Source organism: Leguminivora glycinivorella, chromosome 12, assembly GCF_023078275.1.
Source record: "Leguminivora glycinivorella isolate SPB_JAAS2020 chromosome 12, LegGlyc_1.1, whole genome shotgun sequence".
In the NCBI taxonomy this organism is placed as follows: Eukaryota; Metazoa; Arthropoda; class Insecta; order Lepidoptera; family Tortricidae; genus Leguminivora; species Leguminivora glycinivorella.
This window is the reverse complement of record NC_062982.1, coordinates 6,722,876-6,738,144: the sequence shown is the minus strand read 5'-3', so window position 1 is coordinate 6,738,144 and position 15,269 is coordinate 6,722,876. Positions and strand designations below refer to the sequence as shown.

Genomic DNA, 15,269 nt, shown 5'->3' with positions numbered 1-15,269 from the left:
CTTGAACTCAGATGACAGTCAAAACTGCGTGAAAACAAGCAAAATTCAGCTTTGTTTTGTTCTAGTATAGTTGAACGAAGCTCCGAGTTTGTAGTAGTAATTACTTAATTCTGGTTGTCACCCTGTCGACGAAGGAACCTTGTTGGGTGGCACGTGTATATTTTTTGTTGTTGTTGTGTCTTTAGTCTACCTAAGTGGCAACCCACACTCAGGCGACGCACGTCGTAAGACGCGGAACGGACGTCAGCGCCGCGCCGCCCGAGTGTAATTTAAAAAACCGGCCAAGTGCGAGTCGGGCTCGCGCACAAAGGGTTCCGTAGCAGCAAACCAAAATTACAGTTAAATCAACCTATCTCAAAAACTATAAGAGATACTTTGATCAAACCAAAAATCGTTGAAAGAGTTAATTAGCATGCATCACCTCTATTTTTTTTAGAATTTTATACCCCGTAGTTATAAAAATAGAGGGGGGGGGACATACTTTTTACGACTTTGAGAGCTGATATCTCAAAAACCGTTCACTTTAAGAAAAATGTTTTTTAGAAAACTTTATATCATTTTAAAAGACCTTTCCATTGATACCCCACACGGGTATGTACATCGAAAAAAAAAATTTTCATCCCTCAGTTACATGTATGGGGGGCCCCACCCCCAATTCTTTTTTTTACTATTTAGTGTCATAATTTTGTAGCGGTTCATACAACACATATTCCCATCAAATTTCATCACTGTAGTACTTATAGTTTCCGAGTAAATCGGCTGTGACAGACGGACAGACGGACAGACGGACAGACGGACATGACGAAACTATAAGGGTTCCGTTTTTGCCATTTTGGCTACGGAACCCTAAAAACGTCTCCTCGGTACATTTTTGTATAGGAAGGACGTAAGACGCGCCCCAGGCGACGCGTCGCTAATAGGGTCCGTCGCCCGAGGCGCTGGCGTCCGTTTCGCGTCTTAAGACATTATCGCCTGTGTGTAGATGGATCTGATGGATAGTCCCTAAGGACGGGCTCACTACTAATCAATGCGACAAGAGAAGAGTCGTAGAATTTATTCGACTTCCTTATGTTTCCTGGACAGACTCCAAATATGATGGTCCCGTTCGTATAATGGAAAACAAGAGCGAGAAGCGCTCAATAGCTTTCTCTCGCGCAGCCTGCACTTTGCATAATGATAAAACTTTTGTTTTATTTTTTATCTGCATACTTTCAAAGACGATTCTAATGAGTGAAGTCTGCTATTAATAATACGTGAACATGAGCCGTTGCGTTGTTCACGTATTCGTTAATAGGTACTTACATTACGCCGGCTAGTCACAAATTGCATACCTTAGTAACTAATTTGAAATCATTAAATTGTTTAGAATCATTGAATAGTGCTTGGCCTGAGAATGCGAAGGATCAACCTCGAGGACTTGTTGACGAAAACATGCAGCTTTTTCGTTAGGCCCTTTGTCACTCTCCACTCGCAGCCAAACAACAACACATATTTCACTATAGATTCGAAGAGGGAAAGTTTGATGCGACGCGTAAGCACATTTTGACTCCCAGACGGCCTTCAACTAAGCAAATGCAGCCCTCGCCTTTTTTATTCTGTTGTCGATGTCGTCGTCCGCCAAGGCCAAGTGCTTTCTAGTAATTAATAGCCGTTCATGTCACCGACACAGACGGGGCAAAACTTCCGACAATGATGACCTGTGACTGTGACATCTTAGAGCACTGGTATCTTTATGCTGTAATTGGATCTTAATTATTACATTGTCTCCAGACTAAACCAACCACGCCAGTGAGTAAAGCGGCCCCAGACCAGTTCAGCTCGCCAGAAAGCGATCACGGCAAAGGATTCAAACGAGAAAAGAGCTTCAGAGAAGACCGAGACCAAGGGAGGATGACGACTTCGGGCAACGCGGTGGCAGCTTCCGAAACAGGTAAACATTACTTTCTCCTCAAACTACTGGCCACGCCTGTGAGCAAAGCGGCTCTAGAACATGTCCGAATGAAAAAAGATCTTCAGAGAAGTTCGTTGTTTTCCGGCCTCCTATGAAAGTTCTTCAAGTTGACATAATTATGGGATCGCAGCTAGATTTCCGAGAACACTTCGAATCTTGCACGTGTTGCTTCAAAGTGTTACAAATGCAGATATGAATATGACCCAGTTTTTTTTGCAAGTGCAAAGTAAAAGTAAAAGCATTTAATTGTCCAACATAGGTAATATATAGGTACATAATTACAGGTACATTTTTGTCTCACTATGTGGTGCCGTGAGGCGTACAACTTTAAGTAAGTACTGTGCTGCATGCTGTGCAGTTATCATCACGAATTATTATCTAACAAATATTCACTAATACTATAATAAGATTTATCAATTAAAAATTTAAATACCTTGCTTTTAAAACTATTAATGTCGTCAATATTTCTTAGCTCATCAGAAAGTTTATTAAAAATTTCAGAAAGTTTATTAGCAATTTCAAGAAGTAAATGCTGACAGATACCTATCCGGAAAGATAGGAAGATAATTTCTAAAAGTTAAACACACCTGTGCTCATAAGTCATAACATGTGTACAATCAGAAGAAAATATGTGGACAAGACATTTTTACTATTACTGTAGAAAATGTATGAAGGCATGAATCTGATGAACATTTTCCATTTACGTGGAATCTACTAAAATACCAGTTAATCACAGTCAATTAATTGTATAGCGATAAATACATCTCGTGCCTAGTTAGCCGTTAGACGTAATCTGAAACTCGTTAATTATAGTTGCATTCCAGTTTTATCTTTATCTGGGGCTTATTTGCCGAATCGTATTGCATCTTCTCTTTGACTTAGATAACGAAATTGCTGCAGTGAGAATAAATCATGATATAATACATTACGATACAAGTGCGTAAAAAAGGAAGTTCGAAACGAGTGGCGATAAATTGAAACACGACCGAAGGGAGTGTTTCAAATCGACACGAGTTACGAATTTCCTTTTCGCACGTGTATCGTACGACGTTTTTCAGTACAGATGAGCCTCCGAAGTTTCGACCTGGCATATAATGAACCACTTCTCGCACTAGTGCGTAAAAAAAACCCCATCTGTACTGAAAAATATCTTTGTGATGAAATTGAGTATGATTCTCCTTATTTAATGAATTTTTACTATAAATCATGTAACTCGTTACAAATCAAAAATCAGAAACATTTATTCACCAAGTAGGACACAGGGGCACTTTTACATGTAAACATTATATTACCTAACTATAATCTGAATTCATCTAAAGTAAAAAGAAACTCACAATACACTCTTTTTCTTTGGGCAGTCGTGTAAAAAGCTACTATAATTAATTAAATATGTCTCTAAATGTCAAAGTACATCTAAAATTATACATGATGAAATTGATGAAAGAAATACAAACTGATACAAATAAAAAATATGCAATATTATACAATTTTAGTACTAAATAATGGTTGCACCAAACTGGTTGATGAAACTGGCTGTTATTGAAACCGGACGTGCCTTAGCTTAGATAATACGTAAGTACTTTAAGCCAATCGAACGCACATCAGAATGACATTTGAATCATATTGAGCATATGAATCATATTGAGCATATGAATCATATTGACCATATTGTTTAGTTATCGTGTGTTTCTCGCCCGTGCCAATATCTCCATAGTATTTACCGGCTAACGAATATGACTGATACGATTCAGATATTATTCTGATCAGCCCCGTTAGCACAACTTGTCTTGTATCGAGCGAGTCATTACATCAAGCGCGACTTCAAGTATGGACTCGCGCGCTACAGGGCAAGTTGTGCTAAAGGGTCTGATGAATACGCTCGAATTTGCCTCACATATCGCTTTAAACTTTGCAGTATGTATGGTCGAAAGGTCATATTTTATTATATTCTCGTCGTACAGTGTTAAGGACAGCTCTGTTATTGTTTTAAAACTAGTAGGTAGGTAGCTTATTGTATACATAGGACGCATAAACATATTCACAAATAAAAACTGGTATAAATTCGTCAGTCTGATTGAATTTATTCGTAGTAGAAGTATTTTTACGGACGAATGCACAAAGAACTGTATCGTGTATGTATTATGTTTGCGCTTATTAATTTTCATAATTAAATTGGCTGTGAAACCTAATTTTTTTGTTATTACATGTAAACAATATAAAAACCTCGCCTGTATAACGTACATACTGGTTACGAATACAGTTCGACAACTATTTTAATTTATTTACTTTTATGGTGTTCATACGAGCACGCGTGTGTAAATCGCTTATTTTTATGAATGCATGTTACGCACGGATGCAGCATTGAATGCATTAATTTATTACTGAGATAGGAAATATTGCTAATGAATATTATAGTACATTTTGCTGATCTAATTCTTGACTTATCTAGGAATGAAGTTTGATAAATCTCTCACTGATATGGAACTATTATCGTTTCTGGATAGTCTAGATCTTCAATATTACGAAATCTATCTCAATCCCTTTGATAAAATACTATTGCAGATGATTTGATCCAGTTCATACTATCACTAACCCATCTAAAGTGAGAGAACGAAACATAATTGTAATTTTAACAGTAGTTTTTGTACCTCCGTTTTTTAGTGAAATAGGCTTGCGTGACTCACAGCTGACCTTGAATTCGGTTCTTTGAACCCCGATGCCACCTAGCGGGTGAATTTTAGACCAGTGCTCACTGTACCCTAGGTTACTCAGCTTCAGCAAGACTATTTAGGATTATCTTGTGCCTTATAAAGTAGTGCATACCTACGCAAATGTGTCTTAGTGTGTGATTTGTAGTTATACCACAATGGCGAGGAATTATTATCATTACAGAGACAGAGAGCCGTTCGATCGATCGGGGCCGGGCCGGAATAGTGACAAATTTGGAGGCAGGCCGGATAAGGGAGAAAGGTAGGTGTTTTAATGTTCGTTTTTACAATAATGGAATCCTGATGTTTTATGTTTGTTGCATTTGCATGTGAAGCATCTTTTCCGTTACTGCTGTCCAATATTGTAAGTGTGATTTATGGCTTTTTATTATTCAATACAACGCAGTTCTTACTTATGTTAGCAATGTGTTAATGTCTCCTCAATTGTGTATGTATAAAATAATACTATTGAATTGCTGATTTTTAGGTTGTTTTAGTGCAAATTAATATCATATTATGTTATGCTTGCGTACATATACACAGCTTTGAGAACATATACACAGGAAAATCATTTAATACATTTTTGTGTCTTAACAATTTTTCAATATAATGTTGTTGCTGCCACACGCTAAAAATCAACAACAAAATCTCTTTGGTCCATCTGCTCTAGTTACACTAGGACACAAGGCGTCATGTCCATATATTACGTCACGGCGTAAATGCGTTTTCACATTTAATCCGATCCGATATCCCATTTATTTACGCCGCCATCTTTGATTTTTTCCTTTGAAATCCTTCCTACTTCCGATATCGGATCGGATATTGTGAAAACGTACTAAGGGGCAGAAGGGAGTCAAACTAAATGTGACAATCCATGTTAAAGGGATACAAAAAAGCGTGACATAGGGGGTCGGGGGTCCAAAAATTAGAATAGAAATTCGACGTGACGTAATATGTGGCCGTACGGCCACCGACAGTCTTTCAGTAGGAAGTCAACTCTTTGTTCCTATGTTTTTTTATTTCCGCCCTTCTCTTTTTACAAACTGGTGTTTCTTCTTCTTCATGTGCCATCTCCGTCCAGGAGGTCGGCGACCATATGGGGTTTTTGTCAGAGTATAAATTACTAACTTGACATCAATTTATTGTCTCAGACGAGGTAAGCCATGGGAGAACAACGCGCCGGCGCCGGCGCCAGCAGCGGCGGCCGGCGACGACTGGGAGGACGCCCCCGCCGCGCCCGCGCCCGCGCCGCGCCCGCACTTCCGCGACAGGGACAACCGGGACAACAGGTACTGTCTCTTTCACTCCTGCTATACGAGTACAAGTGTGAGAGACAAGATTAGAAACGACAGTGTTCGTATAGTATATCAGCGATGCTCTTATCTGGACCGTGGTCGCTGGATCGAGCTGAAACGTGCGATCGACCTTTGACTGCCGCTCCTAGAGTATAAAACTAGAAGTCTACGTTTCGCCGTGCTTACCGATAGCGAGGAATTCGAAGTAATGCTAATCTAAGGAGCGTAACCTCGAAATATTTTTGAAACAGACACGCATGATGCAGTTTCGTAGACATTTAAGGTTTAAACAACGTTCCTAAATATATTTATTTTCAGAATTATTCACACGAACTATATTTGTAAAAACTTGCTAAAAATCCCTAGTAATATATTAAAAATGATGTCAAAATTTCAAAACTAGAAAATAAGTTTGATGTAGTTGAGGGAAAAAGATTCACAAAACACTGACACAAGGATACTTTTGCCAAAAAAAAAAAGAGTCATTCATTTGAATGTCAATTTTTAGAGGATGAATCTTCTTCCTAAACAATGTCTAGTTTACCTTTTAGGAACTACAAATAGGGTAAACAACCCAGTATCATCATCTATTCTCGTGCCAAGACTTGAATGGTTTACCCTATAAATCTACAGAAGAAAGCCTAGAGACAACGACAAGGGTCCAAAGCCTGGTTGGAAGCACAAGGACAGCTCAGGAGTCGGCAAGAGGCTCAAACAGGCTGCCGAAGCGGCCTCAGCCGACGCGCAGAAGGCGAAGGGGTCTATACAGGACCGGCTGAAACGGTACCGTGGTGTGGCGTGATCGTGCTTGCCTTGCTTACGCGAGTAGTGTATAGTTGCACCGATGTTTCTTTTGCACCACCATAATCTAATTTTAAATATTAAGAAGTTCTTGTTCCCAAAACGCATTTTACGAGTCCCGAACTGACAATAGCTCCGCTACCTAACAGTTTTTTTGCAGCTCCAATAGTAATAAAACTATGAAAACCATAGACAATTTTAATGAGTTATTAATTTCTCTACTGTTTCTCTTTTCCCGAGTAAAAATAAATTATGACTGTCTTATCCCACATCCCACCTGTTTTTTCTTCCATTATATCCATTACATACAGGATACATATGTAAACAAAATTACCCATAAATGGCTCCTTTAACCAGATCGTTTAATCTTTTCATTTACCTACCGTAAATGAAAGATCGTGTTATCTTTTCATTTACCTACCGTAAATGAAAAGATTACACGACCAAATAAGAAAGTTAAAAACAGTTCGCCCAGTATTAGTTCCACTTGGTTTTTAATTTGGTTGGTTAACCAAGAAACGTTGTAACAACCCCAAAATGTAAAAAATATTTTTATTTTTTAAAGTACAGTATAAATATTCAACGATAATTCAACCTTCGTGATCGCCAATGAAATGAAAAACGTACGCGATGTAAGCATAATAATTAAATCGGCAGTGCACTAGTTTCCCCGCCCTATTTGCTTGGTCACGCTTGGACGTTCTTGTGCTGAGTTTATTTGACGTGTGTCGATGTTTTCTATACGAAGACAAGGAATATTATACAGGTTGTTATTGCCATAAAATGTCGAGTGTTCCATTTCTCATTCGTAAGGTTTTTTTTTTTACCTAATTAGACCCATGTAAACCCTTTTCTATCAGTAGGCCTAGCACATGATTGCCTCGGGAGTATGTCGCCGCGAGATAGATCACACGTCTTCTTCTAACTGTAATAATGACATAAGGACGGGTAGTCTATCTCGCGGCGACATACTCTCGCGGCAATCATGTGCTAACCCTGCAGGGGTAATATAATATACAAAATTTTACATCTTTTCATTGGAAACATACAAATAAAATTACGAAACAATTGTCTCTCGTAGAGCTTATTCCTATGACCCCTATAGACGTAAACGAATGCGCGGCTAGAGTCTGTTCGGAAAGAGAAAATTCGTGGATTGTGACGGTCAGAGTTAATAACGGAGTTTCACTTTTATTTCAATTAAATGCTGTATCCAAAAACACACGATTTTAGGGCAATAAATGCAATAATAGTCTGTATGAACACTATGAACTAGTCTCGTCACGTCTTTATGTTCACGCAATTGTCACTTCATCATTCCTGCACTCGGCCTGAGTTTCGTTATTTCCTTCGTTCTTGTTTTTTTTGCAGCTTGGTTGTGGTTGTTTTAGTTGTTGCAATATCACAATAAAAATTACTTTCAGTTTAATATCACTGTTTTTATTATCTGACCACTGTAATTGAAGGATATCTCACTTGGTTTATTAATATTGCGTCGTAAGGTTTAACATGATATTTGATTCGTTAAAAAAAAGTAAAGGCAGTCTCACAATTCCTCTGTTTTGAGCAGAGTGAGGTATCCTTCAAATTAACTAATAATTGTTCACATTAATCACATTTATGGTTCTGGCATACTAAACGAGGATGGAGAATTTATCCCTTTTTTAATCCTAAAATAACAGAGATAAATCTTTGTCTTTGTAACAAAATTAACTAGTCATCAGCATTTATAAATATTGCTAAACGTAACAAGTGTAACACTTACTATTACTTTATTTTCTGAACAGTCTGAAGACTCAACAGTAGAAATACTGTTTAAATAAGTAGGTATGTTAATTTAATCATTTTTTTAGAAGTCACTGAGTATTTTTTTATTAGCTGCTTGTGTGCTGACTGTGCCACTCAGTTACAAAATTAACATGAACACATTACATTGCAGTGACAATAAATTCAACAAGCAAGACGAATGGGAGGAGAAGAAAGACGACTGGGGCAGCGGCACACAGAACCGCAACGACCGCTTCGGGCAAAACAGAGGCGAGCGCCGAGACTGGGGCGAGAAGAAAGACTGGAACCAGAAGCGCGACTTCCGAGACAGGGGAGAGAACAGCCGGGGAGATAGGACGAGGAGTAACTTCACACCCCGTGACCGCGCTGACCGCTCCTTCGGCTCCGACACCGACAAACACTCAGACAGAAGCTTCGGCCGCGCCGGCAACAAACCCCGCAGCAAGTTCACACAAGTGCAGTACAAGGAACTCCCCGATCCCGTCCCGCTAGAGTCCCGCTTCGAAGAACCCAACATCGAACCCGAAGCGCAACACGAGGTGTCCGTCACCTGGATCATATCCCCGAAGAGCTTCTACACGCAAATCATGTCCCTCCAACCCAAGTTCCTGGACATGATGCACAAAATACCAGAATTATACAAGGGCGTCAGATCCTACTCAGGAAACGTGCCTGTTGGCGCGTCAGTACTCGCCAGGTACCCTGCCGATGGAGTCTTGTATCGAGCTACTGTCGTCTCTGTACAACCATTCTCCAAATTCATAGTCCAGTACATTGATTTTGGGAATAAGCAACTAGTTGACGCTAAAGACATTTGGCAATTGGATAGACAGTTACTAGAGCTGCCTAAAATGGCGATACATTGCTCTTTGATCGGCGTATCGCCGATAGACGGCGAATGGAAGGCCAACCCCGAGATAGACTTGTGTTTCAACGCGCCGCGGTACCAGTGCGTATTCCAGGAGTGTGTGGAAGAACAGTATCAGGTGTCGCTGTGGAACAACGGGGCCAGTGTCACGGATATGCTGGTGGAGAAACAGTTGGCTGCATTGTCGGAGCAGCAATCTTCTGTTGCACTTAAAGGTAAATGTTTTTTTACAAAACTGCTGTTGAAATTATAATTAAATTACAGCTATAGATGTCTCACCGAATTTCGAAAGCCGGGTCCACATAGAGCGAGGCACTGTGGTCGCTCGGTAAAAGTTCAATGCACGCATGTAGGCACGTCTACAGCTACACTGATAGCTTGAACACATTGCCCCACCCAGTGTGGACCCGACTATGCACGTTTACACATATACCGCTGCTTTTCAAACAGATAAACCGAAGGTTACGTGGTTGTGATGACTCCTGACATAACATTCATGACATTCATCATTGTTTTACACATACTTTACTATTTTAGAGGAGAGTTAAAATTTTGTCCAAAGCAACCTTTTTTGTCGTAGTCCTCCCTACGATTTCTAAAAGTTAGTGCTCACATCACATTCACATCACATTCACCTTACACCTTACACGCTCACATCACATTCACCTTATTTTTCAGACGAGGCAATAGACCTGACCATCATAGTGGGCCAGCAGATCCCGTGCCGCGTGACTCACTTCGAGTCTTACGAGAAGTTCTATGTGCAGCTCGATCTAGAGAAGGCGGAGCTGGTTGAAAAAGCCATCGCAAACTTTGACGTCAACTTGGTAAGACAGTTTTATTTCAACAATCAGCAGGTGAAAGACTCGAGTTGTTTTCATGTATTGTACCTATGAGCCAGTGCATGAAAGCTAAATGAATGTTTTATCAATGAATATATTGATTGTTTATAAAATATTGACAATGGGGGATGTCTGAAAATTTTAAAATCGCCTGATATTTTTTCTGGTGATAGGAATAAGCATTTCTATTTACAGAAAAAAGTTACAGATTTTTTGGTGGCACCATACATTTTATAAAAATAAAAACGTGTTGCTCGACTGCGCGTACGACCCACTTCGGCAGTTATGAGATTTGTCTTAGTCTTTAAAAAATTCCATTTAATCTGTGCTGGCCACAGACACTGACAGTTGATTGTCAGCTTGACATTTTTCTCGGAGAATTCATAACCATATCTGGTGAACTATTTATTACTGTTTTCGACTCATTTTCTCTCCCTGGCCTCTGATTTTGCCTCCTTCTACGACTACCTTCGCTCTCGAACCCCGGACCGTGATTTTACTGGCTTAAAACGACGACCTTTGATTTTAAACCCTGGACCTGATTCTACTTGCATTAACGAAGACGTGTGCTTGCCCTGCTTGCTGCCGACGGCCTTTGCGTTGAACCCCGGACCTGATTACAATTTTTAAGCCCATTGAATTGGGAAAACGTGGATAGGTACTAGCGATTTTGTAAGAGCTAGTTCATCTAATTTGCCAAAATGTGGAACAGCGACAAACACAATGCCTGTGAAGAAGAAATTGATGAAAGATGCAGAGATATTTTGGACAGAGAATGTGTATCCCATTAATTTTGAAAAGTGCAACTACATGTTATTAGAGTGTAATAAACATAAATTTGTCTTGATCTATATTAACATTATTACTCATTTTAGCACCCATAAGTACGTTTTCACATTATTCGATCTAATACCAGATGTTGGACCGATATCCCATACATTACAGGCGTCGTCTTGGATTTTTTCCATTGAAATCCTTCCGACATCCGATATTGGATTGGGTAATGTGAAAACAGGCTAACTCCTAGTAGTGATTCATAAGCGCACCTGCCTACAGATGAGAACTAGAGAAGGACCTGTGCCCTAAACAAATAACTTTAGATTGTTGGTTTATTGTCTGCTTTAAGTAGTTAGTGCTCAAAAAGGAAATGAGTTTGCGGTGTGACGCCTACTGCTTTTCACATCACCCATTCAGAAAGGGTACTTTTCGGCCCTGTTAGGAGGGAATTAAGTGACACTTTTCTGTTCAATAACTCTGTCTGGCCTGTATAAAATATTAACGCCACGGAAAGTGTTTGCACATAAGTAATAATCAGTAATCAGTAATTCTTTATTGCTATCATAGGTACATAAGTTGGTACATTTCAGTAGGTATAGCACAGCTATGAACCCTGTAAGGGCACTGCAAATATAGTTCTTAATAACTAAAAATCTTAATACTTACAATCTTATAAATCTTAATACCTATATAATATTGCTATGAGAACATTTTTATGTTGTAACATATTTTAATATTATGTATAAAAAAATTGTGTTGATTAAGTGCATAATATTTTTACAACAGACCTGATTCATATTTTAGTATTTTGCTTATATGATATGAAAAAAAAAGTGTCAAATGGTAGCAATAGTAGATTGTGCAAGAAGGGAGAAAATGAGATATATATCTTGAGTGTAGCAAGGTATTCTTAAATTTAATCCTGAGCGTAGTGAGGGATTCAAGTGTTAAGACACAAGGTGGAATTAAATTTGCTACACATATTAACACTTTCGCTACCAAGAACCCGACTGTCGGGTACACCGCTCGTAGAAGCGTAGCCGATTACATGGGTTTCCCCGTATGTAGCGAAAATGTCGTAGCGCCGCGTAGAGCCCGGTTTCGAAAGTGTTAACATCAACTTTTAGGAAATTTATATATAATGATATGTTATATGAACATAAAAAATGGTATGTTATGTAACCATGTAAAAAAAATGTGTCCTTGAAGGGAAAAGTATCACTTTGGTCCCTAATAGCAAAGAGGAAAAGTGCCTCTTTGCACCCTCCTCGCAGTGCAGGGAAGAAAATAACCCTTTCTTTTCGAATCCCAGTCACTACACTCAGTATTCAATTACATATAGAATACTTCACTTTGTTCACAATTCAATTTATATCCTCGCTATAAATATGCAATTTTGCTCCCTCGTAACACAATCTACTATAGTGCTGTTAATCATGCTTTAACAGTATGGAGGGCCATAGAAGAATATGGAAAGCCATAGCCGACTGAATTTGATAGTAACTTGACAGTAACTCGACACACATGACACACACAAGTAAAATAAAACAACACAATAAAATAAATCAATTATATTTTATTATAGGACATTGCAAATTATAAAAAAAAATGTATTTTACCATATTTTTCCTATTGGTCTATCCAAAAAATACACATTTTATAAAATGCCACCATGTCAGATATTTAAGGCTTTCTTTTTTATGATATTATTGCCAGCGTGTAACTGCATTTTAAGGTTGGTAAACAAGACACGGTATCTTACACTCAGGTGGTCTTCACAGCAAAATCGCACTCTGGTTGGGCAGTTCCTGCCAACCTATTGACACCAACTTTCCTTCAGCTCCTTTCTTAATATGAACAATTTTAAATCTGGGTTTTTCTGGTTGGTTTTAGAACAAGTTGGTATAAAGCATGTTTTGGGATCCTTATATCGTGTTTATGTACTTGCATTCATTATAACAAATAGTGTCCGGAACTTAAAAGCGATGATCGTCGTTATATCAAGCAAAATCAGAAGTCAGGGAGGCAAAACGGATCGTAAACAGTTCAGCAGGATCAGGTCCAGTGTTTAAAAGCAAACGTCTTCGTTAATGCAAGCAGAATCAGGTCCAGAGGTTAATATCAAAGGTCGTCGTTTTAAGCCAGTAAAATCAACGTCCGGGGTTCGAGAGCGAAGGTAGTCGTAGAAGGAGGCAAAATCAGAGGCCAGGGAGAGAAAATGAGTCGAAAACAGTAATAAATAGTTCACCAGATATGGTTATAAATTCTCCGAGAAAAATGTCAAGCTGACAAACTGTCAGTGTCTATGGCCAGCACAGATTCAAAATGGAATTTTTTTAAAGACTAAGACAAATCTCATAACTGCCGAAGTGTGTCGTACGCGCAGTCGAGCAACACGTTTTTATTTTTATAAAATGTATGGTGCCACCAAAAAATCTGTAACTTTTTTCTGTAAATAGAAATGCTTATTCCTATCACCAGAAAAAATATCAGGCGATTTTAAAATTTTCAGACATCCCCCATTGTTTGTATTGAAAACATTTTATTGAATGCAGCAGATTTTTTAACACGCTTTTATTAGGTCGTCGTGTATGTAACTAACTATGTAATGGAATCTGCGGAGGCTAATTTAACCATCTTCCAAGGATCGTAGCGTAATGAAAATTGGCAGCTGTATGTAGTTCTGATGACAATACAATAATATGATACTGTTGAACTGATCTGATGATGGAGCCGGAAGATATGAACTGGAACTACATGATGGAACATCGTATCATAGCTGTTTTTGGGTTTCTTAGAAAAGTCTTGTAATGAACTTTGACTACGATTAGGTTTCAAGGTCTGATGATGGAGCCGGAAGATGTGAACTGGAACTACATGATGGAACATCGTATCATAGCTGTTTTTGGGTTTCTTAGAAAAGTCTTGTAATAAACTTTGACTACGATTAGGTTTCAAGGTCTGATGATGGAGCCGGAAGATATGAACTGGAACTACATGATGGAACATCGTATCATAGCAGTTTTTGGGTTTCTTAGAAAAGTCTTATAATGAACTTTGACTACGATAAGGTTTCAAGGTCTGATGATGAAGCTGGAAGATATGACCTGGAACTACATGATGGAACATCGTATCATAGCTGTTTTTGGGTTTCTTAGAAAAGTCTTGTAATAAACTTTGACTACGATTAGGTTTAAAGGTCTGATGATGAAGCTGGAAGATATGACCTGGAACTACATGATGGAACATCGTATCATAGCTGTTTTTGGGTTTCTTAGAAAAGTATTGTAATGAACTTTGACTACGATTAGGTTTCAAGGTCTGATGATGGAGCCGGAAGATATGAACTGGAACTACATAATGGAACTTCGTATCATAGCTGTTTTCTGGTTTCTTAGAAAAGTCTTATAATGAACTTTGACCACGACTAGGTTTCAAGGTCTGATAATGAAGCCCGAAGATTGGCACTGGCATTCCATGATGGCATATCGTATCATAGTTGTGTTTGCGCTTGTGAGAAAGGCCACGTAATGAACTTTGAACGTTACGTTTTCAACGTTATAACAAACCTATTATTGACCGAAGCGAAGCGAGGCCTAAGTTAGGTTAGAGTTTTCTTGCGACCCTTATGAGCGGAAAAAGGAAAGACCGAATAAGTATCTAACTAAACTAAGTCAGGTAAGGGTCTTTTTTGTGACCCTTAAATATGTAGCCCAGGTCGCGGGCTAGCGTCCACATGCTTACAAAAGAAAAATTGATAACAAAAGCAAAATAGGGGGCGGGGGCAAAGCCCCCCGCAAAAAAGAAAGATCAACGTAGTGTGTAAAATAAGTTGGGCTACTTTTTTTGTGACCCTTAAGAGCAAAAGTAAGAGGGGCTCGGGGGGCGAAGAGAATAAAAGAAAGATCAATGTAATATTTAAAATAAGTTGGGTAAGGGTTTTCTTGTGACCCTTACGAGCAAATAAAGGGGGGCTCGGGGGGCAAAGCCCCCCACATAAAAGAAGATCAACGTAATATTTAAAATAAACCCCCCCGCAAAAAAAAGGATCAACAAAGTATGTAAGATAAGTTGGGTTAGGGTTTTCTTGTGACCCTTAAGAGCAAAACTAAAGGGGGTTCGGGGGGCGAAGACCCCCGCATAAAAGAAAGATCAACGTAGTATTTAAAATAAGTTTGGTTAGGGTTTTCTTGTGACCCTTAAAAGCAAAGAAAGGGGGGCTCGGGGGGCGAAGCCCCC

The 15,269-nt window shown here is 39.0% G+C and overlaps 1 protein-coding gene across 1 annotated transcript in view; it reads left to right on the top strand.

The window, feature by feature from the left end:
* LOC125232228 (maternal protein tudor) overlaps nt 1-15,269 on the top strand; it is a 45,265-nt gene that overhangs the window by 5,705 nt on the left and 24,291 nt on the right. The window contains 7 exon segments of the mRNA XM_048137869.1: nt 1,771-1,876; nt 1,879-1,930; nt 4,844-4,921; nt 5,811-5,948; nt 6,588-6,737; nt 8,695-9,626; nt 10,090-10,238. Coding sequence (XP_047993826.1) covers nt 1,771-1,876; nt 1,879-1,930; nt 4,844-4,921; nt 5,811-5,948; nt 6,588-6,737; nt 8,695-9,626; nt 10,090-10,238 — 1,605 coding nt within the window.